The sequence below is a fragment of the Exophiala oligosperma genome (assembly GCF_000835515.1).
Source record: "Exophiala oligosperma strain CBS 72588 unplaced genomic scaffold supercont1.5, whole genome shotgun sequence".
Lineage (NCBI taxonomy): Eukaryota > Fungi > Ascomycota > Eurotiomycetes > Chaetothyriales > Herpotrichiellaceae > Exophiala > Exophiala oligosperma.
In genome coordinates, this window is record NW_015622822.1 from 2,560,760 (window position 1) to 2,583,107 (window position 22,348).

Here is a 22,348-nt window from a genome sequence, read left to right on the forward strand (position 1 = left end):
TGTTTCTCAAATACGTATAACAAACAAACCACGGTAAGGTATCTTCTGATACCGTACATTTCATTCGGCAGAGTACCTAGAGAAGAGTCTTGAAACAATATCGCCGCCCTCGACATCACCACTACTATCCGTACCACTACCAATCACCTAGGTACCTAGGTATAGTACAGATCCTGCCATGCCGAAGAAACAGACGGTATTCCTCGTAGGAGCAACGGGTGAAACGGGGGCGTCAATCCTAGATGCCATGCTCGAAGATGGCTCTTTTGTGAGTAGACTTACGTTACCCCCTTTACGATATCGTCGACACAACACACACACACACACACACACACTCACACACACGTCATCTTGAGGACAGTGATGATGATTATGCATCTCCATACCTTGACCCTCAGTGGCTAGCTACTAACGACGATGTCTCTTTTTCGCAGGAAATCACATGTTTCATCCGCGCTGCCTCGGCGAACAAACCCGCAGTTCAGGATCTCAGGGACCGCGGCGGCGGCATCAAAGTCGTCACGGGAGACTTGTCGGGCCCGATAGAAGACACCGTCAGTCTCCTCCGGGGTATTGAGACGGTGATCAGTTCCATCTTCGCCCCCAACGTGTTCGAACAGGACCCGCTCATCGACGCCGCGGCCAAAGCGGGAGTCAAACGTTTCGTGCCGTGCAACTGGGCCACACCCGCCGCGAGAGGAGGTATCATGCAGATACGCGACCTCAAGGAGCAATGCCACGACCGGATCCTCCGTCATCGACTGGGCTACACCGTCATCGACGTTGGGTACTGGTACGAGATGAGTATTCCACGTGTCCCGAGCGGCAAGATCGACTCCGCCATCGTCTTGCCCATCAATGAAGTCTACGCCGGTGGTACGGCGCCGAACATGCTCGTGGCCAAGAAGGACGTGGGTCGCTTCACTGTCCGAATCATCAAGGACAAACGTACCTTGAACAAAAAGGTGTATGGGTACGGTGCGGTCCTCAGTCAGAACGACATCAATGATATCGTCGCCGAGAAGTCTGGAGAGAAATTGGACCTTGTTGCGGTAAGTCGAACAAAAATTCTGCTCGTACCTAGGTGAACAGTCTGATTTGTGTGTCTCCGTTTTGCTCTCAACACCAAACTGATGTCCTGTGTGTGAGTTGCAGAAGTCGGCCGAGGACGTTCAAACTAGCTTGAATGCGGCGGAAAAGAAGTTGGCCGAAGATCCGTCGAATGTGCAGAACATGTACCTCCTCGCACATGCTCAGTACTGCAACACAAAGTACGTGAGGGCAGACAATACTCCGGAAAATGCAGAGTACTTGGGATACATCAATGGGCGTGGATTGTACCCGGATTTCGAATGGATGAATTTTGCGGACTTTGTGAAGAACCTCCTGGCTGGTGAAGTGAAGAGACCTTATCCTCACTTGACGCTCTAAATAGACAAACAACACGGGGCGGAAGAGCTGTTTGGCGTTGACGTCTTGCCTAATCTTCGCGCCAATCGTAGGCAGAATTTAGGTGATTGTGAGCTTGAGGGTCAGGCTGGATGACTGATTCTTTGTAGGCCATGCACGTTCAAGGTGTGGTTGTCGGAGCTTTCCAACCCCACGGGTATGAAGGCTTTGACTGTCGTGTTCCTTTTGAGCGACAAAGAGTCCCGAATTGCCTTACTGATGATAGTGCGCCATCCCGGGAAGGTAAATAAATATCGAGACGTAACCAGATTCGGCAGCCCCAATCATTCAACCTTCTAGGTTTTCTTTCCCAAGTACCTGTCGTCCTCAGGCGGGCGAAACAGCTAGTTGAATCTGGCAGGTGTAGGTCCGTACAGACGTTGTGTGTTCCTCGAGGGTTTTCTCTACTGACAAACCCACCGGCCCAGCTTTTGATTTCATTTTTCAAAGACGTAGAAGGACCCCTTTTGGTACGCTGAGTTGCCTCGTCGGGTTTAGTCTCTCAGTACTCACACTCAAGGCTTCATGCAGTGTACGATGTGCCGGGTCATTGCCCTCAGCCCATGAGCCAGTCATCGACAAGCCTTCTGCCTTACGGGCATCTAACCCGTTCCGACTCACCAGGATATGGCGACCATCAGTAGGGCTCTGTTTCCCTTATAATGGCCATCGTCCCCCGACCCAGAGGGTTTTCTTTTTGTCTCTCAATTTTGCCCAGCCCGCTCTCTTGTTCAAACTGTTTCCACGAGCATTCTCTCTGTCTGTATCCTCAATCTGCTTCTGCACCGTCTTCCCATTGTTTCTGTGCCATCACTATGGCTCCAAGCAACAACGCAGGCTCTGTAAGCTGTGCGAGCGGCGTCGATATAGTTTATACTGATGTTTTTGCTAGGGTCGTGAAACATCGCAGAGGCCGGACGCAAGGGCGCGTAGTTTGTCTCCATTATAACGGCTTGTTTGCCATTGACGCTGACCTGGTGCAGGGAAGAAGCCATCCGTCACGTTGGAAGCATTCCTCAAGTTGTCAGCCGAGAAGGATTCATGGCACCCCCAACAGACCAGGTCGAAGCGGGCGGCATCGGTCACCGCAGAAGTCGATACAATTTTGTTAGAGTTAGAGGATGCTTGCCAGAAGTGAATAATGTGCCTTTGACAGCACTAGGCAAACATGTCGTGGTGAGTGTGGTGAGTGTGGTGTTGCATCGGTGAATCTGGAATGCTCGCCCAGTTGGAAGTGCTGAGAGGTTCATGCTGTCAGATAATTGTCCAGTCGCATTCCCATCTCAGACTTGAAGTTGCAAATAATATACCCCGCATTGATCGTAATGAAGCCCCTCTCATAGGCGGCGTTCGTTCAACCCACCTTCTATCGTGGTGTTCATGGTTCTACTCGGTTGCGAAAGCCAGATGACATCGTGGGTGGAACTTTCTCTTCTTTCGCTGTTAGTCAGAGTGTTTGCCCAATAGCTATATTATTGCAACAAGGATTTTGTTGTAATAAATAATGTATCATAGCGTAGCTCCCTACATCTTTGAATTCGTGTTGGCTTGGTTTAATCAACATTCATTGTTGTTACTTTGGGTTTGTTCATACGATGTCACTGATGCGCGAAAGTGGCAGTGCTTTCGAAACAATCGTGAGGGGGTTGGAGAACTACTGCCCCGAATAGGGAAATTCCCGGGACATGAGCAAATCGACGATTGATTGGCTGAGTGGTAAATGCTCAGCATGCCACCAATCCCTCGACAGCCTCGTCATTTTTGTAGCCTGGGCCAGCACCACCTGTGGTTTTCCAGGTTGCAGTTTGACAGTCCGATTTCTATCCAATAAGCAGGACAGATAACTTAACTCCTGTGACAATGTAATCTCCTACATACACACCAAGGGTACTCCGTATCTAGCTAAGGAGATGGCAGAACTCCTTCAAGGGAGCCTGACCGGCAAATTGCCGGATCAACCTGCAAGCACCATATTACCAGAATCGATACTCGCAATGCGTTATTACTTCTAGCCTCTAGACACGCAGTGATGTACTGTAGATAAGATAGACAGAAAATACCTCATTTTTCCGAGATGGATCATCTCGGAATGTTAATCTCGAAAACGACCATATGATAGAAGCAATGCGATTCCGGTATCGGGCAGCCGGTGTATGCGGGGAAATTACTCGGTAAGAGCCACTTCTTACTTAAGTCTCGATTCGCATTCGAGCTCCCGGGGATCTCGAGGAACGGCAAGTCAACTTGTTGCGGTGTCTGGTGTTTGAGAACGCACTTCTTTGAATTCGTTATACCTTTTACGAGCACTTTCACAGTAATTAAGCCATATATTTGGCTGGGCTACCGTTCACACCCAACGACAAGATGGCTGTCTTACGAGCGGTGTGCCCTCGCTGGACAAAGTCAACCAGCACACCAGTATCACGGTTGCTTTGCCGGCGAAAGTTTACCTCGTCAAATCGTAGTATGGGAGCCAACAATGCAAAATCAATATCGGAAGCATTCTTGAACAAATTCTCCCAGGGGCAAACCTTTGTCCGATCCCAGCTTTTAGATGCGAACCAGCTACGACTCTTCTCCCTCACCCTAGACAGGCCGCATCTGTGGTCTAGCTCAAACAGTTCGAGCGGTCACGACTTGGAAGACAAAGAACCACTCTCAGGCACACCTATCCCACCTTATTACCACCTCGTATACTTCACCCCAGCCCAGCTACCGGGAAGGCTAGGACTTGACGGTACGGACGCATCATTCAATCCCGACGCCCCCTTCACGCGGCGCATGTGGGCTGGTGGATCTTGTCACTGGGTCGGAGCAAACCCCAACAATGCGAGCACACAAGCCTTGCTCAGGGTAGGGGAAATGGCCACCGAGACCACCAAGGTGTTGAGTTGCGAACCAAAAGTGATTGGCAAGACGGGAGAAGACATGTTGGTCGTCCGGGTTGAAAAGGAGTTCCGCAACAGCAAGGACGAGCTCTGTGTGCTGGACCGACGAAATTGGGTGTTCAGGACCGCCTTGGACCCGACAAAGCCAGCAACCACCGTTCCGAAGCCTGCCGAGTTGTCAGTGTCGGAACTAGAGCAAGCGGCCACGGGAAAGGTTGTCCGGGAATACAACCGGGATGAGGCGATGCTGTTTAGGTTTTCTGCATTGACGTTCAACGCCCACCGAATCCACTACGACAAGCCATGGGCGAGGGATGTCGAAGGACACAGAAATGTGGTGGTCCACGGTCCCATGAATCTGATGGCCATGCTGGATCATTGGAGAGATGCCAAAGCTCCCTCCCAGGACGGCGACGGCATCTTCTTTCCCGAGAAGATCGAGTATCGAGCTACCAGCCCAGTGTATGCAGGGGAAGCATACCGTGTCATGATGGACGAAGACGCAGTTCGTCAGAAGGTTGCCGATGTCAATGTTGTCAGCAACGACGGGACTACTTGCATGAAAGGAACCATCAGTGATTGGTCATGAGCACCATGAACTGTGTCGACAATGCTCCAAGGGGCCTCGCATCGCAAAGGGTGCAGTAATCGAGCTAGGATCGGAGGCCCTACAGCAAAGTGACAGGAGGTATAGTTTGGTATGAAGGAAGTTGTTCACCCATGTACTCCGTACAGTATGGAGTACATACATTCAGCAGCCATCCATCATCGGCATTATTGCGGTAGAATAGCATGTGATAGAGTGATCTGTCGTTGATTTTTGTTGAAGGACAGAAGGTTACCTAGATAACTCCGGAGCATGAGCCTTGGTGCTTCAATTGTTCCTCACATCGTGCTGAACTTGTGAGTAAAAACATGGTTACTTTATTGTGTACGAGCATGTTCAAGATGCTAGTCGCCATGATTGATTCGATCATCTGTCCAACCGACCATCCAATTCATGTATCCGTCAATCTGTCAAAACAAATCGACTTTTTCGTGGTGTGGATGGGGCTCTGTGGCAGTATTTTAGTGGCCCTCCGAGATGCCTAAAGTGCATGCCTAGGTACGAGTAAAAAGAGTAACTAGACACTCCTTTAGTTGGACGCTTCCCAGCTTCCCGACAGGTTGCCGAACTTTAGGCAAGTGCAAGTCTTTTTGTTCTTTCCCCCGCAATAATGTCATGCAGCGCCCAATCCAGACCACCAGCGACTCCTCAATTTTCTCTTTCATGCCGACTCGTCTTCTCAATCCAATCACTTCCTTCTGTTTGGACAACACCAGGATCTTTTCAATGTCTTCTCCACGTTCCTCCCCTTGTTGCTAGAGTTGCACTCGATGCCGTGGCTGCTTTGCGCGACCTCCCCGGCTCCTCGTATTCCAAGCCGTCTTTTTCGATCCCAGATTCCAGGGTTCGCATGCGATCTATCAACATTTCCTCGGAACTTACTCAACGCGATATTTGAGTCGTCTCCCCCGGTGCCCTCTTTCACTTTCACAACAGACCTCCCCTTCAAGATGGTGTTTGATCGCGCCTCACACACACCATGATTCCACAGACTCCCTCCGCGACCGTACCTCCCGACACCTCTTCCCAACAACTTCTCCGTCTCGGTAAACCTTTTGTCGAGTTCCCAAGATTTAGTATTCTGTCTCTATTGGACGAGAAAGACCATGCTGGCAATAGGCTCCCCTTCTCGGAATGGCTGACGAGACGGCTGCAAGTTGGCAAGCCTTTCGTCATTGCCGACTTCGAGAAGCTTGATACCTGGCCGGGTGCGGACTCTCGGAGTGGACATCAGTCTGCCTTTGGCATCGAGAGACTGATTGAACTGAGCACGAAAAAGAACATACCCGTGCGCAACTGCAGTACAGGACGAGATCTTTCCTTCACCCTCAAGAAGTTTGCAGACAGTGCGAGACAGTCCTTTCCCGAGTTTCAAAATCTATATGCTCGAGATCTCCAATGTCCGCCAGAATGGCTGGAACAGTGTCGCAGACTCCTTCCCACCGAGGTCCAGTGGGGTGGTCGACTGGATCTCTTCCAGTGGCTTCCTCAGTGCGCTCGAAGTGAAGTCATGATGGCCTATGTCGGCAGTGAGGGGAGTAGCTCAGGCTTCCATCGATGCTTTTCAAGCACCGTCGCCCTTAATCTGCTGGTCGAGTCGGATGATCGCCCAGTCGTCTGCATCGGAACCGACTTCGATTCCCAGAAGAAGTACGATGCCTTCATCTCATCGAGAGGAGCTTCGCCACACCTCGATTGGTTGAATGTGGGTTCTGACGAACTCGTCGAGGCCGACTTCCCACTATATGTCTATGATCAGCGTGTAGGAGACCTCGTTGTCTTTCCACCGGCCACGGCACATCAAGTCTGGAATCCTTCTACTCTTTCAGCAAAACTCGTTTGGAACATTCTCCATCCTTTATCTCTCGAAGTCGGATTTCAATGTGTGCAGGTACCATTCAACCGTCTATGCCATCCCGATGTTGCTCGTACCAATCTGTCACTCGCGTGCGCTATGCTCTCGCTGCTTCAGGACAACCAAAGTATTACCAATGCCTCATTGCCACTTCCACCAGACCTGCCTCTGCTTTCGCGTTTGTTCAGGCAAATGGTCCATGACGAATCTATCGAGTCTGAGCCTGCCACCCCTATCAGCTTAGTACCCATGCCTGCTGGTACTATCGCAACCTGCAACTTTTGCTCCACTGCCATTTGGAATCGCCACGTTCGCTGCACAGTATGCACTGATTTTGATCTCTGCTTGCTGTGCTACGTGAATGGTCGGTCGTGTGAGCATGCTCAGTCATATGCTTGGGCAGAGCTTGTTCAAACCGACCAGTGTACAAGAGTCCTCAACAGAGCTAGAGAGATTTTGGGGTTCCAGCCTGAGGCACCCCGGGAGTTGGATCGTTGTAAGACACTTGGTACCGCCGTCAATGATCTTATGCGGGCCAAGAGTACAACCTCTGCCAAACTCTGCCATCTGTGCCGTATTGATCACCAAGAATGGAAGGGTCGTCGTTGCGACAAGTGTACTGCCTTCTTCTGCTATCGAGGTCTTTTCCGACACTTTGATCAGTATCCCCCTGATGTGTTGCGACATAAGGGTATGTGGATCTGTCCGAAGTGTGAAGAGACGTGTAATTGTCGTTGCTGTCACTTCACGACGGCTTACGTCAAGAGCGAGAAGCCAGCAAGCAAACGGCGAGTCAAGGCTTGCGACACCAGAGGAAAGGTGATGGGATTTGCAGACAATGTTTTCGACCAGAAACGGGGTCGAAGGGAAAGTAATCCTGGTGGGAGCGGGAACACGTCTTTGCCAGGGATGACCCAGATCAGTGGCAGGAAGCGAACGATATCTGCGACCGGTGACAGTGCTCCAGAAACACCCTTGAGGAAGATCGAGCTACCGACTCCCGAGCCAGATTTTTCGAACCAGTCGAGATTGGTTCTTTCGAGGGAAAGCTCCGAGCTTGTTTTGGATGCTTTTGGCAACATCAATGGCAATTTGCCCACACTGCTCCCGAGCTTGAAGACTTTTGCCGACGGGCATGATTTCATGGCAAGCCCTACGGATGAGAGACATGCAAGAGTCAGCACGTCTCCGGGAATTGCTTCCTTGGCTTCTACTGCTGTCAACGGTGGGCGCGTACCCAGCAATTTTCAACATGTGCAGAACCACATACTCCCGCCAATGCTTGGACACTCTGCACAGAATGGCATGTTTGTACCACGCCATAACTCGAGTGGTATGATGAGCACCCCAAGCACTGCTCCGCCAACATCACCAACAAAGCCCATGCCACCAAACGACATCAAGGCTCCGACCGCAGCTCTGGATGCGTCGATTGTCGAATTGGAGACACAGCTTCGTAACTTGAAAAAGTATGAAGAAGAATTCATTGCTTTGAACCTGGAGGACAGCAGGAAGATGCTTGCCACAGAAGTGGCCGAGCTCGAAGCCAAGATCAAAACAAAGAGACGTGAAAAGAGCCTTGTACTGATTGAGAGGCTCAAGAAAGAAGGGTTTGGTGGGCTTGCGGCTGTAGTGGGAAAGGAGGTGGGACTGGGAATTGACGGGACTGGTCAAAGGACTGTATAGTGTTTGGGTAAGCTGAGTCGTTGACGAGACGGGACAGCATATCGAGCTACTCCATTTCCATAGCGGATTTCAGTGGGAGGTTTCAAAAACCATGTCTAGGCTGGTATTGGGTTCTGAGGATATGGGCGCTTGGATGGCATGGATCTGATCAATCAACGATCATAATGAAGGGACTTGGAAAGTTCGGACCGTATATACCCCCAGATATTGCACATGAGGTTGGCACATAATGCTGACAGTTATTTATACCTTTTTATATCACATAATGACGGGTTGTTCTGGCCTTGGACCATGTCGCGGACGATGCCGATTGGTTTCTAAGCCGCCCGAGGTTTGGCGATGCAGGGGTAGGTAAAAAGAGTAGTTCCTAGCACTCTTTTATCCGCACGAGCGACGAGAGAGACCTGAGAGAAATACCTAAAGGCTGGGAAAAGGAATTGACCAAGTCCCAACTCGATGGTTGAAAAGAGGTCATAGAGGCAGGAAGTCATATTTCGCGAGGTCTTTGTTGATACGGAGTGACGAGTGCCTACAGAGTACTAGGGTAGAGAGATACATGGAGGTTACGGTACCATTAAATAGCATCGGTCTTTTGCCTAAGATGGGCTCACTAAACAAGTACAGTACATGCCTAACTCGCAAAGGTACCTATTGTACCAAACTTGCCTACCTGCTGTATGTGCTCGTAATGCTCGGTACTTGCGAGGCTCATTACTTGGGCGGGTCTTCCCGTTGGATTCCTGATTTTCGACCAAAGACAACCGGCTGGTCTCAGGTTGCGATACGGAGTAAATAGTCTGCCCTACCTGCTCTATATTTGCTTTCCTTTTACTCTCGCAAGCTTGTCTCTCCTTTCACGTCGCTGCTCTTGTTCTTATCTCTTGTTCTTGATTTTTGTAGGCTGTATCTTTTCGAGCGTGTTTCCCATCATGGCAGAAATTGAAACTCCAGCAACACCGGCGTCGCCAGTCTTCCCTGACACTCTGACTTCTGTCACCGCTCTTGCTCGATTCGAGTTCGAGCCCGGCCGAGGCAACGAAGGAACCAAAGTCTTGATGGTCGAATGGCAAGACGATGACCACGCTCGCTCCAAGTCAGGTAGATGGCAGGTTTCATGGTCTGGCAAGCGGACAGTCTTCCCCGCGGACGACAACCCTTCGGACAATATCCGTCGAGTCTATTTTCTCTTGCCTCCTGGTGCGACCATCCCTCCTCATGTCACTCTCGCATATTATCCCTTTGCGGAAAAGACCGAGGGTTCAGCCACCCCGTTACGAATGACGGTGAACCCTTTGCCGGCCATCTTTACACCGGAACTCGGAGCCACTGCAAAGGCCGCTGGTAAGCGGGGAGTGCTGCATACGATATGGGCCAAGAAGAGATTACAGGTTCTCGACAAGGAGATCAAACATGAGGAGGAGCACAACCTAGAGGGTATAGCTTTGGAGATGGCCAGGTCGGAAAAAAGCTGGATAGAGAACAACTTTGGAGTGGCTGGGAAGCCTCCTGCCCTGGATTTGACCGCTGCCTCGAAAGCACCTCTTGCACCGACGAGCCCTGGCATACAGAGCCCACGATCTCCTGGCGGGAGAAGACTGAGCGAGAAATTGAAAGGGTTGACGCTCGGGACCAGTGAGAAGGACCTGGCTCCCCGGGGCCTCAACACTCCTACGCGCGAGGTACATCCGTTATCACCGGAGGCATCTGATCTGGCATACTCTTCGTTCAGCGCCTTCAGGAATGGACCCTCACCCGCCTCCACCGCTGCCCCTTCGAAAAAGATTGTGGCCCAAGCGCCCCCTGAGCACATCAGAACACAGCAGGAACGATCATTAGCAGGCTCGATGGACTTCATGACCAATAAGAAGCCGACAGACTCAACTGAAGATGATCTTTTCGCGGTCGCTCTGAGCCCCCGATCACCCGAGGATACGAAAAGTCCCTTCTCTTTCTCCAGCGCAGATTTCGGAGCGTTCGAAAAGTTGAAAGGAGAGCGGTGAATGATGACTTTACTTTTTATGAATGAAATGACCTTATGAACGACAACTATCAAAACGATCTGACCAGACGAGCAACTTCCAATCCATTGCGACTCGGATTGTACAAGCCACCACCACATTCTTCTCATTCCCTCGAAAGCCGCGGCTTGAACGTTGATTCCAGTGATACCCAAGACTCCAATCCTAACCATGTAAACCCAAGAAAACACAGCAAAGTCCTTCCCAAACCATGAAAAATGCAAACCACGTGCCCTATCTCTCATCTATGCCAGAACCGCGGCAATCAAAGCCGCAATACCAAAGCCCGAGCTCACCAAGCGACTGGCATCACCACTGTATCGAGTCGTACCAGCAGTTGGGGCCGGCGCAGCCGTACTCGGTGGTGGCGGGGGCACGTTGGTGCCTGCATTTGTGACCATGGAGGCAGTATAGTTTGAGGCAGGGTTCGTTGCAACCGGAGCAATGGCTGTCTTGGTGCAGCCGCAGTTGTCATCATACCATGTGTAGGTTGTGCCTGATGTGCCTCCTGTGGCAGCTGCAGTGGGTGCAGGCATCACCGATGTCTGATGGCATCCGCAGTGTGGATCCCAGTATGTGACAGTGACAGTGGGTTCTGCACCAGCAGAGATCAACGTTGCGTTGGCAGTTGGTGTGTATGTTGTGAATGGTGTCGTCGTTGTCACTGGCGGCGCAATGGTTGTTGGGTCGCTGGTGCTCGAGGTGCTACTGCCTGAACCAGATCCGACCCCGGCGGCATTGATGGCGAAGAGAGGTGAGAAGTTGGATGAGCCATCTTGAACGATGCCAAGGCCATAGTCGCCGGGGACGAAGCCATCAGGGACGGTCACGGTCCAGTTGTACTCAGCAGACGAAGCTGGGATATTGGCTGCACAAACGGAGAAGTTAGCATTTCGTGGCGCTTTGGGTTTGTTAGGACCTGGACGTACTAGCTATAGGATCGTTCCAGCTAAGATTGCCGAAGAACAGGGAGACTGGTGAACCATCTCCCACGGTGAAGTGGATTGGAACGACTTGTCCGACGGTGACTGGACCCCAAGTCATGTTGACGAAATCAGAAGCGAGGGCGGTGGTGGCCATGGTGCCGACGGCGATGGCGACGAGACGAAGCATGGTTACTGGCGCACAGGATGAATGATTGAGATGAAGTGGTCAAAAGAGTGACAAGGAGAGTTGAGAGACGACGAAGAACAAGACTGGGCAAAATAAATGAGTGACTGTGTGTGACTTTGGTTGGATGCAAAGGGGGTAAGAGAGGGAAAAGAAGAGAGAAAAGTAGATGGCCGGACACGATCAACAGCAGTAGGTATGCGGTGGTCAAATACTTTATCGCCAGGACCTTGGACCTTTGGGGGCACGAATTCGTATGTTTGTTGTGAATGTGTTTCTTTGCCTCTGATTTGATGTGATTTGATGTGATCCGAAGGAAACAAGAGCAAAAAGAGGTTGTTGTTGGGGGTGCTGACATTCCAGTCCATGTTGGTTGTTATGTTGAGCCATTGGGAGGGAGGGAGGGGGAGTTTGCTGTATGAAGGGATTGCCAGTGAGCACGGACGAGATGGTATCGACGTTGCACATTCCAGAGAGAGATGATTTGATCTCTTTTTTGTGATCTGAAGAGCGGTGATTTGTTGACTTACACATGGATAACTCCGTATAGGGTATGATTTGGAGAGGTTGGTAGAGGTTGATCTAGAATAGGTCTTTTTTTTAAATCTGGAAACACTGGAATGGACATGGGTGGTGATGGTGGTGGTCCTCGAGGGTCCCGAGCTTTCTTCACTCACACATACAAACACATACATTACGAGTACATCTTTTGGACACGGAACACATATGGACGTAAGCTACTATGGAGAGAGGTAGGTAGGTACTCCGTACTTACGGAGTAGTACCTAGGTAGTTGATCCGTAGCAAAGTTGCCATGTCAAGTAGGGACGAGAATCTATCCCGGGAGATATAGACTACGATTCTTCACTCAGTAACTCTTGACCCTTACTCTGGGTAACGGGGCTTGTTCTAACGGTCAACAAGACCCAAGGGACTCACGAGAAAAATCCGTCTCGTTCAGACACTTGAAAATCACGTTTCAAAGGAAGAAAGACCGTCTTCTTTTCTTGGCCCTGGCAAATAAACATTTGATGGATTGCTCCAAAAGTCCTTTTTGCCCCTTCATCTAGGGTAATCTCAATGTCCCTTCTCTGTGTGTTTGTATGTGTCCAATACTTTGAGCAAAAGATGGATGTACTTTTTTCCTTCCCCAGAAGAGCATGCCGTCCAGAAGGGAGAAAAAGAACCATCGCCGTAAACAGTACCTAGGAAGGGTAGTCTTTTAATACTAACACTCTCGTATTGTTATTTGTATATAAAAGTTTGGATCTTCCGTTGAAAGTTGGAAACAAAAAAGACACCGGTTTCTTTCCCACACGCCCCAAGATCCGTACAAGAAATGTGGCCGCCCATTGGTCCTCGACGCCCCGTGTCAGTCCTTTTTTGGAAGAGGGGGGGGTTTTCTGACACAAAAAAAGGAGAAACAGAATGTCGATTCGGGTGTTTTCGACCTTGAGCTGGTTTTTTTTCTTTTACAACGCCGCAGCGAGACCGAGAACGGCGGCACCGAATACTCCCATGGCGGGTAGGGCGAGTCTGTCCACACCGTTGCCCGAGATCGAGCTGGAACCGGTGGCACTGGCACCGGCACTGGAAGTGGCGGAACCGACGGCGGCGGTGGCGCTGGACAAGGCACTGCCGGCCGCGCCGGTGGCGGAACCCGCGGCGGACCCCGCGGCGCTCGTGGCGGCACCGATTTCAGAACCGGCGGCGGACAGGGCGGAAGAATAGATCGAGGCAGCGTCACCGGTCAGGCCCGAGGTGGCCGAGCTCAACGCGGAGGCGGCGCTGGAGAGCAAGGTCTGGAGGGCGGTGTCGGTCCCGACGAGGGATGAGGCCTCGGAGAGGAGGGAAGAGAGGTCCTGTGCCGAGGCGGTGGCCGCGAGAGCGGCGGCGAAGATGTAGGTGAAACGCATGATGATGATGTGTTTTGGTCGTGTCGGGAATGAAGTTGTACACGGACGGGAAATGCCTCGAGGTTCTTTTCTTTTCTTTTTTTGGTGAGAGAGGGAGAGAGAAACGGATCTCGAACGAGAGAAAGTGGTTCTTGTTTTGTCACAAGAACAAAAAAGAGTAAAGACAGTAAGGTAAACACAAGTGAATGAGAGAAGAGGAGAGAGAAAAGGAAGAATCAAAGAAATTCCCACAAAAGTGCAGCAACCTACTTGTCTACTTATTGGAATCCCTTTTCGATTTCGACTGACCTTCAAGTTTTGTCTTTTTGGACCCCCAGAAAAAAAAAAGTCAATCGCCCTTCTTCCTTTCGAACGAGTACGCCGAGTGACATGGGTTCGTAGCCGCAACGGTACGGAGTACCGTTCATTGGGACTGGATTCTTTGATTGACGTCCAGCCCCCAGGAAGCCCAATTTAAAAGGGGGGGATTTCGTTACGGAGTGTCCGTAGATCCAATCCACTCTTTTTTTCCACTCGATGACTGGCTGGAACTGGCTGGAACTTGGTATGTAACAAAGACGCGTCGAGGAGAAAAGCTGTCAGTTGTTGGTCACGCGAGTGGGTTTTGAATCGAAGAACATGGGAGGAAGGGTCTGGACAGAGAAAAACGGTCGTTTCAAGGGGGGGAGGGGGGGGGGGGAAAGGAAATGGTTTCGAAAGGGGTCAAGGATACGGAGTAGGGATACGGAGTACGAAATGTTGATTGGTCTCACCACCTGCTACGTACCAAATTTCCCCCGTATTTTTTTGAAATCGAACACGAACAGTCTGGGTTGTCATACTCCGTATTAATCATGACAAAAGGCGAGATTTGAATCGCCAGCACTGCCACAATCAGAAATCTCCCATCCGCCGGGAGTTATTATTTACATACAGTACTCCGTACGGTACGCATTCGTATGAGCAAGGATATCTTGATCGAGCATCCAATCAGACGGTCTAAGCACATCCCCTACCAAGTCTTTGGTTCAGCCTTGCAGCACAAGTTCCAGCCTCGTCGAACTCATTTGTGTCAGGTTCTTCACGGTTTTGTCACAGATAAGTCGGAGTCGTGGCGTCCTGCACCGGTTACACAATACTCATATTACTACTCTGAAAACCATCCATCAAGTCTGTCAAAATGGTTCAAACTACCTAAAACATCAAGAGTGCCTACAATTCCATTCTCAGCATGCCCTTGACGTACTCCGTCTGTCCTATGGCCAATCCTCCGAAGAAGTTGAGTCGTTCTCCGAGCTGTCGAACTCCTCCTCAGAGGACATTCCCTTCGCAACGGCCGAGAAAGGTGGCTGGTTCGTCCGTGCAACCCCTGTCCAGTGCTTTGTGACCGAAAGGCCTTTCTGCCTTCTCTCCTTCTGTCTTCCACGCCTCTCGTTGCTCCTCTCGGCTTGCCTGACATTACGATGTCGGATTATGTCCGCCGCAATGGCATCTTCGAGATTCCAGCCCTTGGGTCGACCTCTAGCAGCAGCGTCGTTGTTCAGACTTCGGTACCCATATCGCGCTCCCGCCCCCAGATTGCCCTGACGATCCAGTGCCATGAGCTTCTCAATGAGCTGGTTTCTGTTGTCACTGCGAACTGACTTTTCGGGAATTTGACGCTGTATTGTAACTTCTCGCATTAATTCGTCCCGGAACATGGCGGCGTAATCTTGTCTGCTCGGAAGTGATGGAGTTTGACGGGGATTGTACTTGCTGATCCGATCTTGCTCTTGGTCAGAAAGGAACGGTTGACTGTCGGTCTCACTATCTGGTGTTGCGGGCGTTGATCCTTGCGCCGCCGCTTCTTCCTGACCTATTTTATGGTCATACTCCAGAAACAGGCGACGCAAGTTGCGCATGAGCCGCAAAAACCGATTCAGCCCCTGCCGTAGGGCAAGATTCAAGTAACTCTGACGGCCTATGACATCAAACATCTTCAAAATGCGAAGGTATTGCTCTTGAATGTCAATGAGTTCTCTCCTCATGAGGGCAAAAGTTGCTGGATGTGCTGGGTGAAGCCGCGGGACTTCACGTCTTGGAATCCTATCCATTTCAATAGGAACAGCCTGGTCGAGAAGAGTTCGATAAGCTGCTCTCAACTCGTTCGTCTCCCTACGGAGATTGTTGAACGCATCGCGGATGACCGCCCTTACTTCGGCTGGTCTCATATGGGTCGCAGTTTTGTCTACAAGCATTGTTGACAGCCCAGGGAGATGCACAGAGCCGATGACGCGAAGCACATTTCTGAAGTGGCTATCTTGAGGAATCAGTGTTGGCACGGGCACCTCGTCATTAGGGTGAGGAAGAGTGCGAGCCGCTCGATGTGGACCACGTTGATCGATGTCCTGCTCGGATTCAGCATCAGGATCTTGCTCAGCTTGTTGTGCATCCTGATTGCCCTCAATTGCAGGCTCTGTTTCGTTCTGCTCATCGGATTGACTCTCAATTGGCGATGTCGTTCGCCTAGTACGCGGCACATGCACATGGCCAGGTTGGGGTAAGCATTGACAGAAGTGATGGTATTGCCCCGGGAATTGAGGACACTCATGGCACAGCCCATCGACATGAATATCAATAGGAGGTTGATTTTCTTGGTTCGTATTGTTTACTGAGCTATGTCGACTTGAGTCACTCGAAGAACCTTCTTCGGGGCCTGAACCATGGGCACTTTCGTCATTCTCGACAACGAGCTCACCAAGGGGTTGCCGTCCTGGTCTAGGCCGAAGGCCAAATCCACCAGGGCGGACACCACCTTCATGGTCATCGGGTAGTTCTGGGCCGGCTGTGATCTCACCGAGCAGAATGCGGGTGGCAGCCGGCGATCGCCGTGATGGAGCGCCCCCAAAATATGAAGGAGCTGCTGAGATCGTTGGATGAGGGAGAATAGAACCCCGTGGTATATATGAAGGCCCTTGCCATTGCGGTATCTGGATAGGGTTTCCTTGTGGTACGTAGAAAGGGTCTTGCATTCGGGGCATTTGGGGAGGGCCTTGCCAATGTGGGATTCTGGCACCGGGCTCTGCTCTCACCGTAGGTGCTTGCTGTCGCACATTACGGGTAGCGGACCCCGTCAACCGCCCCGAGGCTCCACGCTGTGTACTGGGGGAAGTTGGAACATACTGTCCCCTAGGAGGGGATGAATTCCGCCTGAACTGAGAGGAATCCGCACTCTCTAGACTCTCATTTCTCGTGACAGCAGATCGTAGTGCAGTTGGCGGCTGATTGTATAGAGCCACGGCATCCCCAACACGAAAGGCCGATCGTTCCAAAAGATCCCATATCTCGTCATCAGTGGGACTCGCAATGGAGCGGTATCTTTCTTGGAACATTTGCCTGAACAATGAGATATGTTGGTCGCGAAAGATTGCTGCGCGACTGGCATTCGCATTAGCCGAAGTTTCCCTCCTAGGTGAATGACCACGGGTCGGGTTCCTTCCATCTCCTCCTCGTAGTCTCAGTGCTGGTGTTGTCTTGCGAACGCGGCTTTTTGGGTCTATGATAGCCCGAGGGCCATCTGGACGTCTCTCACCTCGGCGCTTACGGGAAACAAGGGCGACAGGCGAGAGAGCTCGACTTTGTCCAGGAATGAGCCGTCGTATGAATGATCTGAGCCGGCCGAACGGTCCAAAAAGTCGAGTATACTGAGATCCAGAAGGCGAGGACGAATCTCGAGTGTGAGGTGGAGGCCTGTTGATGAGATACTCAGGTCGTAATCCTTCGGAATATATTCCAGGGGTCGCTAATTCCCGGGATATCTGCTCACTGTGGGCGACTTCCAAGGCGCGTGTTTCTGGAAATTGACAATGGACATAGTCAAAATCGCTGGTGAGGTTTATGCCTCGTGGTTGCGGGAAGAAACGTTGGGACGTTCGTCTGCCAAGTTGACCAGCGATGAGTAGATCAGCATCTTTTCTTGTTGAACTTGTGGTGTCAGTTGAGGTTGATCGACGTGATGTCTTCTGCACATTCGCTCCCTGTGCGCTTGATGACCTCCCTGCCCTCACCGAAAAGCTGCTTGCGGCAGGAGAGGAGATGTAAGAAGATGGGGTCAACCGATCTCCTCGTGCGCTTTCTGCGCCTCTCCATCTTCTGACAGCAGCCGGGCCCCCGTTGATGGCGTTCAGTCGTATCACTGCAAAGTGTAATTTGGGAAAGGTGTTGGAATCCAGTATGTTACTGTCTGCAAATTTCCTAAGCGAAGAAATGACATGCTTTCTCAAAGGCTCTTCTTGCAACCGACGAAGGTGGAAGTATCTCTCGTCAGGGTCTGCACGGCATCTGTTAATGAAGCGACAATACTTGGCCACCATATTTTCGATACTCCTTGGATTGGCGGCGTCCGGTAGCCGAACCAGACGTTTAAATTCTCCTGCGACACCGGGCTTTTCAAAGAATTCAACCTCAAGACATCGTCGGTCAGTGATGTTCGACAGATCGCCACTGTCAAAGCTGACGAATGCCACTTTCAGACATCTCCAGATGTGAAGCCACAAGGTCCTTCTTTCTGATTTGTAGGTGAGGTTCTGGAAGTCACCGTGCAACTCATCACATTTACGCAAAACGTTCACAACAACATCGCGGCCTAGTAGTGGGAACAGTTGCTCGCTGGCATTTCCAAATAGGCTCGGAAGAGCAGGGCATGCTGATAAAGACTGAATCCCAACTAGCAGCGTAGAGAATGTCCGTTCTGGGACGCTCGTGGGTGATCGACGTACGCGAATCTGCAAGTCATGAAGCCTTTGAGACAGCAGTGATTCCGAGTATGATTTCCAGAGAGCTACGAAGGTAGAGTAATTCTCGGTAAGCTTTCGAAGGCATTGAATAATGGGAGCGGCGTTGAGGATTTCTTCAGGCAAAGATGACATTAAGTGAAGCCAGTCAGTAATAACAGTCATATCTTCAAACAAGGTCGTCGGCTCTCGGACCCCATTGGAATCTATCCATTGCTCGAAATACTTATTGATCCTCTCTAGGATAACTTCCACCGTCCGGGGCGCGGAGCGACTATTGATACTAGGAAGCCAGAGGTAGGTTTCAGAGGTTTGATCGGTTCGGATTCTGGGCTCATGACGAGGCCCGCTGTCGATTGTGTCGTCGACATTCTCCTGCGTAGGTGCTTGGTGGGTTTTTGTGAGGCCAGACTGACTTTGTGATTCTGTGGCGAGGCGCAAACGGCCATGATTTGGACCAGCAATAGCGATGCCGGGTCCTTCAAGTAGAGTCGTTATAGTTCGTCCTAGTGGTCGAGGAAATACAGTACCGGCCCTCGTTACGCCAGACGCAGAGTGCCTGTACGGCTGGCTCGAAAGTCGTCGACGAGCACTTTTCGCATTCCGTCTGGGCGCCATCTCGATCTGAAGGAAGCAAAAGGGGATACAAGGGGAAAAACATCAGAACAGCTTACCAGCAGAACATTAAATAAAACCTACCTCGGACAAAGGCTGTCATGGTACATGACCTAGAAACTTGTTTGCATCAATTGCACGCACCATCTGCGTTCAGGCAACTTGAGAAAGAGGCACGATTGAAGGCAAAGACGAACACAACTCATTGTCCGTTTTTGGTTTAGCGCCATGGACAAGAGAAACGTCTTTTTATCTAGCATTTCAGTGGATGGCCAAAGCTCGGAATGGGAGGTGTTCCGCATGGGCCAAGTCTAGGGTCTGAATGAAGATGGGACAAAAAGGAGACCCTTGGATTCGCCGGGTTCTCGTAGTGTAGTCGAACAACAAAGGTCATAGGGCAACCAGTCTATCCCCACCATCAGCCGAGATCCTGACAGTAAGTTGTAGATGGAAACAAAAAGAGCCATGCATCCGCCATTGCGCGCGGATGACTGTATTATGCCCGGAAGCCGAGAACGATTGGGTAATAGTAAGAGAGGAGTCGAGGGGCGCGAGTGGTTGGCTAGAAGAGAATCACGTGGAATGGCGGACATTCCTCGCGTGAAGCTGAGGGGGAGAGCAAGCTATCACCTCGTACTCGTAGTCGTAGAGTTGAAGAATGATTGCATGTGATGGTGTAAGAAGACGGAAACGGAAGCAGTTGGCACTTTCAACCGGGCTAGACGGGAAGAGGGTCCAGGGGAATCCAGGTTTGAATGACTAGAAAAGGGCATGTTCTGTCGAGGAGGGAGAGAGAGAAGACGGTGTTCACACAGTCTGATCTCTTACCCCACACTTTTACCAAGGCGGACGGACTGGTTGGCCGATCCGCTGACGAAGAATGGTTTGACAGGGGTTGAGAAGTATGTACGAAGGGAGGGTGTTGTGTGCGAGGTGTGGGAGGTGTATGGAGGAGAACAAGCTGTACTCAGAGGGCGCAGGCGCGGGCGCAGACAATCACTCTAAGTAATGCTTCACGTGATAATTCCCAATGCGAATGCAGATAGGGACTCTCCATAACGTTCCCAGCTAAGTGACTGACCGACTTGTATGACTTGTATGACCTGATTCCTTCATCTCGTCGGGTACTGAGAATTGCAAGGTGTACTGACAGATGCTCTGGCCTTGTACGACTGGTGTATAGTTTCAGTACCTCTGATATCCATTCAGATGCTTAGGGTTCCCCGTTAGGTCTCCTCTGGTGGCCTGTGCAGGCCCGTGGAGATGCTTCAACCAACTGGAATGGGCTTCGAGTCTGGAGAGAGCGCGCTAAACATGGGCCTAATGCACGCCCACGTATTACCTGGAGATGATAGCGCTCAGGAAAAGGAAACTTCCTTGCCCATCCGGTGTTCTCGATCACCTGTGTAGTACTGTAATATGTAAACCAACAGCATTTCCATGCCTCCTTCACTCCCTCCCTCCTCTCTTTACTTTCTCATCACTACTCTATCCCAACTCTACTATCTCCTTGATATCCAAACCATTCCAAACCCATTGCTATACCGCACCGACCACCAATCAATCAGACTAAGCCAATCTACTCCGTGCCTTTGCTCGCCTATCTCGAACCACCCAATCAGCCGCGTCTCCTGTTCACGCTCATACCAACCATGACGTGACTTTGGCTGGCATCCCCTTTGTCTGAGCCCTCAAAGCCATCTCAACTTCAAAGTGTCTATTGATCCTACTATTATACCTATCGAAAACTGCCTACAACCGCACCTTGCAAATTGCTGTTCCGTACATTGCCACAATCAATCGACGCTTCCCGCCATGTCCGGCCAAAACACACCACCCTCCCCTGCCCCCCAACACCGCCGACGATCCTCCTTCATTGACATGTTCAACCCTCGTTCAGCCCAGTCGACCGCGACTACTGGACTCTCATCCTCACCTCCCTCTACAAATACCTCGTCGAACCCCAACAATACTCAACACCGGAGAGGCACTTCCATCACCGGACTGGGTCTCACCACCAACCCCTCCGGCCAGACTCCCTTCTCAGCCTTCCAACGCCGAGCAAGCATTGCAACCTCGTCAGCTTCGAGCTCCCCAGACTTCAAGAATAGCTTTGGTGACGAACCCGCGGTTATTGAAGAGGATGATACATCGACGCAGGCCATAGGACAGCCTCCATCTCCATCCTTTGCGAGAAGAGTCAGCTTTGGAGCACAAGCATTGAGAGACGTGAGAATGGGCTCAAGCCCTGGTTCTGCTACTGGCGGTGGTAGGCGCCCCTCGTCTTCCCTTTTCACGCTGGTTGAGAATTCAAATTCCGAGAATGCCACTCCCTCACGACCTAGCTTGTCGGGCACGGCCAAGACTACAGGTAAGAGTCGAGGCCAGTCCTTTTCATGCCATTCAAAGTGGCTGCTGCGGTCTCCCTGGCGCTCTATCATCGACGTATACTGACCCTTGTTTAGAAGGCTTCAACTGGTCAGAGGCTCTTCGTGATAGGTCTAGACGCTCTCCCTCTTTCTCTTCCGGCAATCCATTTGCCCAAGGGGCCACTCGACCGCGTTCAGCAAGCATCTCTAATCCTGAGCCGCCCAAGGAATTCCCGAAGGCTGTCGAACCCCCTGCACCCACCAGAATGAAAAAGCCAGACCATTTGGGTGAAAGAATGCTTCGTGGTGATTTTATGATGGATTAGGGTCAGGAAACCAACCTTCCTACTGGTCAGTACCATCTCCTCACCCTCTATGACTACCACAAACTCATAGCGTTTGACAGATTCAAGGAGTCATTCCCTGGAGAGGGTCAAGTGTTTGAGGAGCTTCCTTACGGGAAAATGTTTGGGCGGCTGGTTCTGTGCCTGGGCTACGCTTCACTTGTAAAACACCCCAAAAAGAGCTACGTATGCTTTACGTTACAGCAATTCAAGGTTGAAACATGAGAATGAAACTGAGAGATGAAGTTTACGAACATTGTTATATTAAAAGAAATGGCAATTGACCGTCTTGAATGCGCAAGTAAGCAGCATTTTCAAAGTTACAAGTTTAAAAGTCATCGCTGTTGCCATAATCCCTCTCTTCTGTTTGGTCGCTATCATGGATGAAGTTGTTGTTCGACGAATATGGTGAACGCGCTATTAACGTACTTCGAATGAATGTAGATAGCGTTGAGGTCTTTCGCTCGAGATTGGAAGCGAAAGTGATGTGCTTGTGAAGAAGTACTGAGACGGAGTCTCAACAATTGCATAACAATTCCTTGCGACGAATTCTTCTGCACCCCAAAATGCACACCACAATTAGTATTGGACGAAACGGCGGGCTTTGTCATGGTAGAGGAAGTCCAAAGTTGGGTACTTTATTCATTCTCCGTAATGCATCTTCGTGCCGGGGCCGGGGCAACCGAAGTGTGTTGTCCGATGTGCTCCGCCTCTTGGAGATCCAAAGTTGCACTTCTGGA

The 22,348-nt window shown here is 50.9% G+C and overlaps 6 protein-coding genes across 8 annotated transcripts; 4 read left to right on the top strand and 2 right to left on the bottom strand.

Moving 5' to 3' along the window:
- Positions 1–3,684: 3,684 nt before the first annotated feature.
- On the top strand, positions 3,685–5,065 carry PV06_06240 (uncharacterized protein). The gene has a single exon (XM_016407332.1). The coding sequence runs from the start codon at positions 3,814–3,816 to the stop codon at positions 4,924–4,926; it is 1,113 nt and encodes a 370-aa protein (XP_016262936.1). The 5' UTR covers positions 3,685–3,813; the 3' UTR covers positions 4,927–5,065.
- A 685-nt stretch (positions 5,066–5,750) lies between these two features.
- PV06_06241 (uncharacterized protein) lies at positions 5,751–8,632 on the top strand. The gene has a single exon (XM_016407333.1). It carries the CDS (start codon positions 5,924–5,926, stop codon positions 8,483–8,485), a length of 2,562 nt encoding a protein of 853 aa, XP_016262937.1. The 5' UTR covers positions 5,751–5,923; the 3' UTR covers positions 8,486–8,632.
- Positions 8,633–9,309: 677 nt separating this feature from the next.
- PV06_06242 (uncharacterized protein) lies at positions 9,310–12,000 on the top strand. Its single transcript, XM_016407334.1, has one exon. It carries the CDS (start codon positions 9,415–9,417, stop codon positions 10,483–10,485), a length of 1,071 nt encoding a protein of 356 aa, XP_016262938.1. The 5' UTR covers positions 9,310–9,414; the 3' UTR covers positions 10,486–12,000.
- On the bottom strand, positions 10,749–11,616 carry PV06_06243 (uncharacterized protein; the record flags this gene model as incomplete). Its single annotated transcript, XM_016407335.1, has 2 exons — positions 10,749–11,371; positions 11,433–11,616. The coding sequence occupies 2 exons, from the start codon at positions 11,614–11,616 to the stop codon at positions 10,749–10,751; spliced, it is 807 nt and encodes a 268-aa protein (XP_016262939.1).
- A 701-nt stretch (positions 12,001–12,701) lies between the features above and the next one.
- Positions 12,702–13,727, bottom strand: PV06_06244 (uncharacterized protein). Its single transcript, XM_016407336.1, has one exon. It carries the CDS (start codon positions 13,527–13,529, stop codon positions 13,086–13,088), a length of 444 nt encoding a protein of 147 aa, XP_016262940.1. The 5' UTR covers positions 13,530–13,727; the 3' UTR covers positions 12,702–13,085.
- A 6,621-nt stretch (positions 13,728–20,348) lies between these two features.
- Positions 20,349–22,151, top strand: PV06_06245. Of its 3 annotated transcripts, none has more exons than XM_016407337.1 (3): positions 20,349–21,266; positions 21,361–21,615; positions 21,671–22,151. In XM_016407337.1, the coding sequence occupies exons 1-2, from the start codon at positions 20,711–20,713 to the stop codon at positions 21,588–21,590; spliced, it is 786 nt and encodes a 261-aa protein (XP_016262941.1). In that variant the 5' UTR covers positions 20,349–20,710; the 3' UTR covers positions 21,591–21,615; positions 21,671–22,151. The 3 variants fall into 3 exon arrangements, with proteins under 3 accessions (XP_016262941.1, XP_016262942.1, XP_016262943.1); XM_016407338.1 differs by having other exon boundaries at positions 20,349–21,164; XM_016407339.1 differs by having other exon boundaries at positions 20,349–21,615.
- The last annotated feature ends 197 nt before the right edge of the window (positions 22,152–22,348 follow it).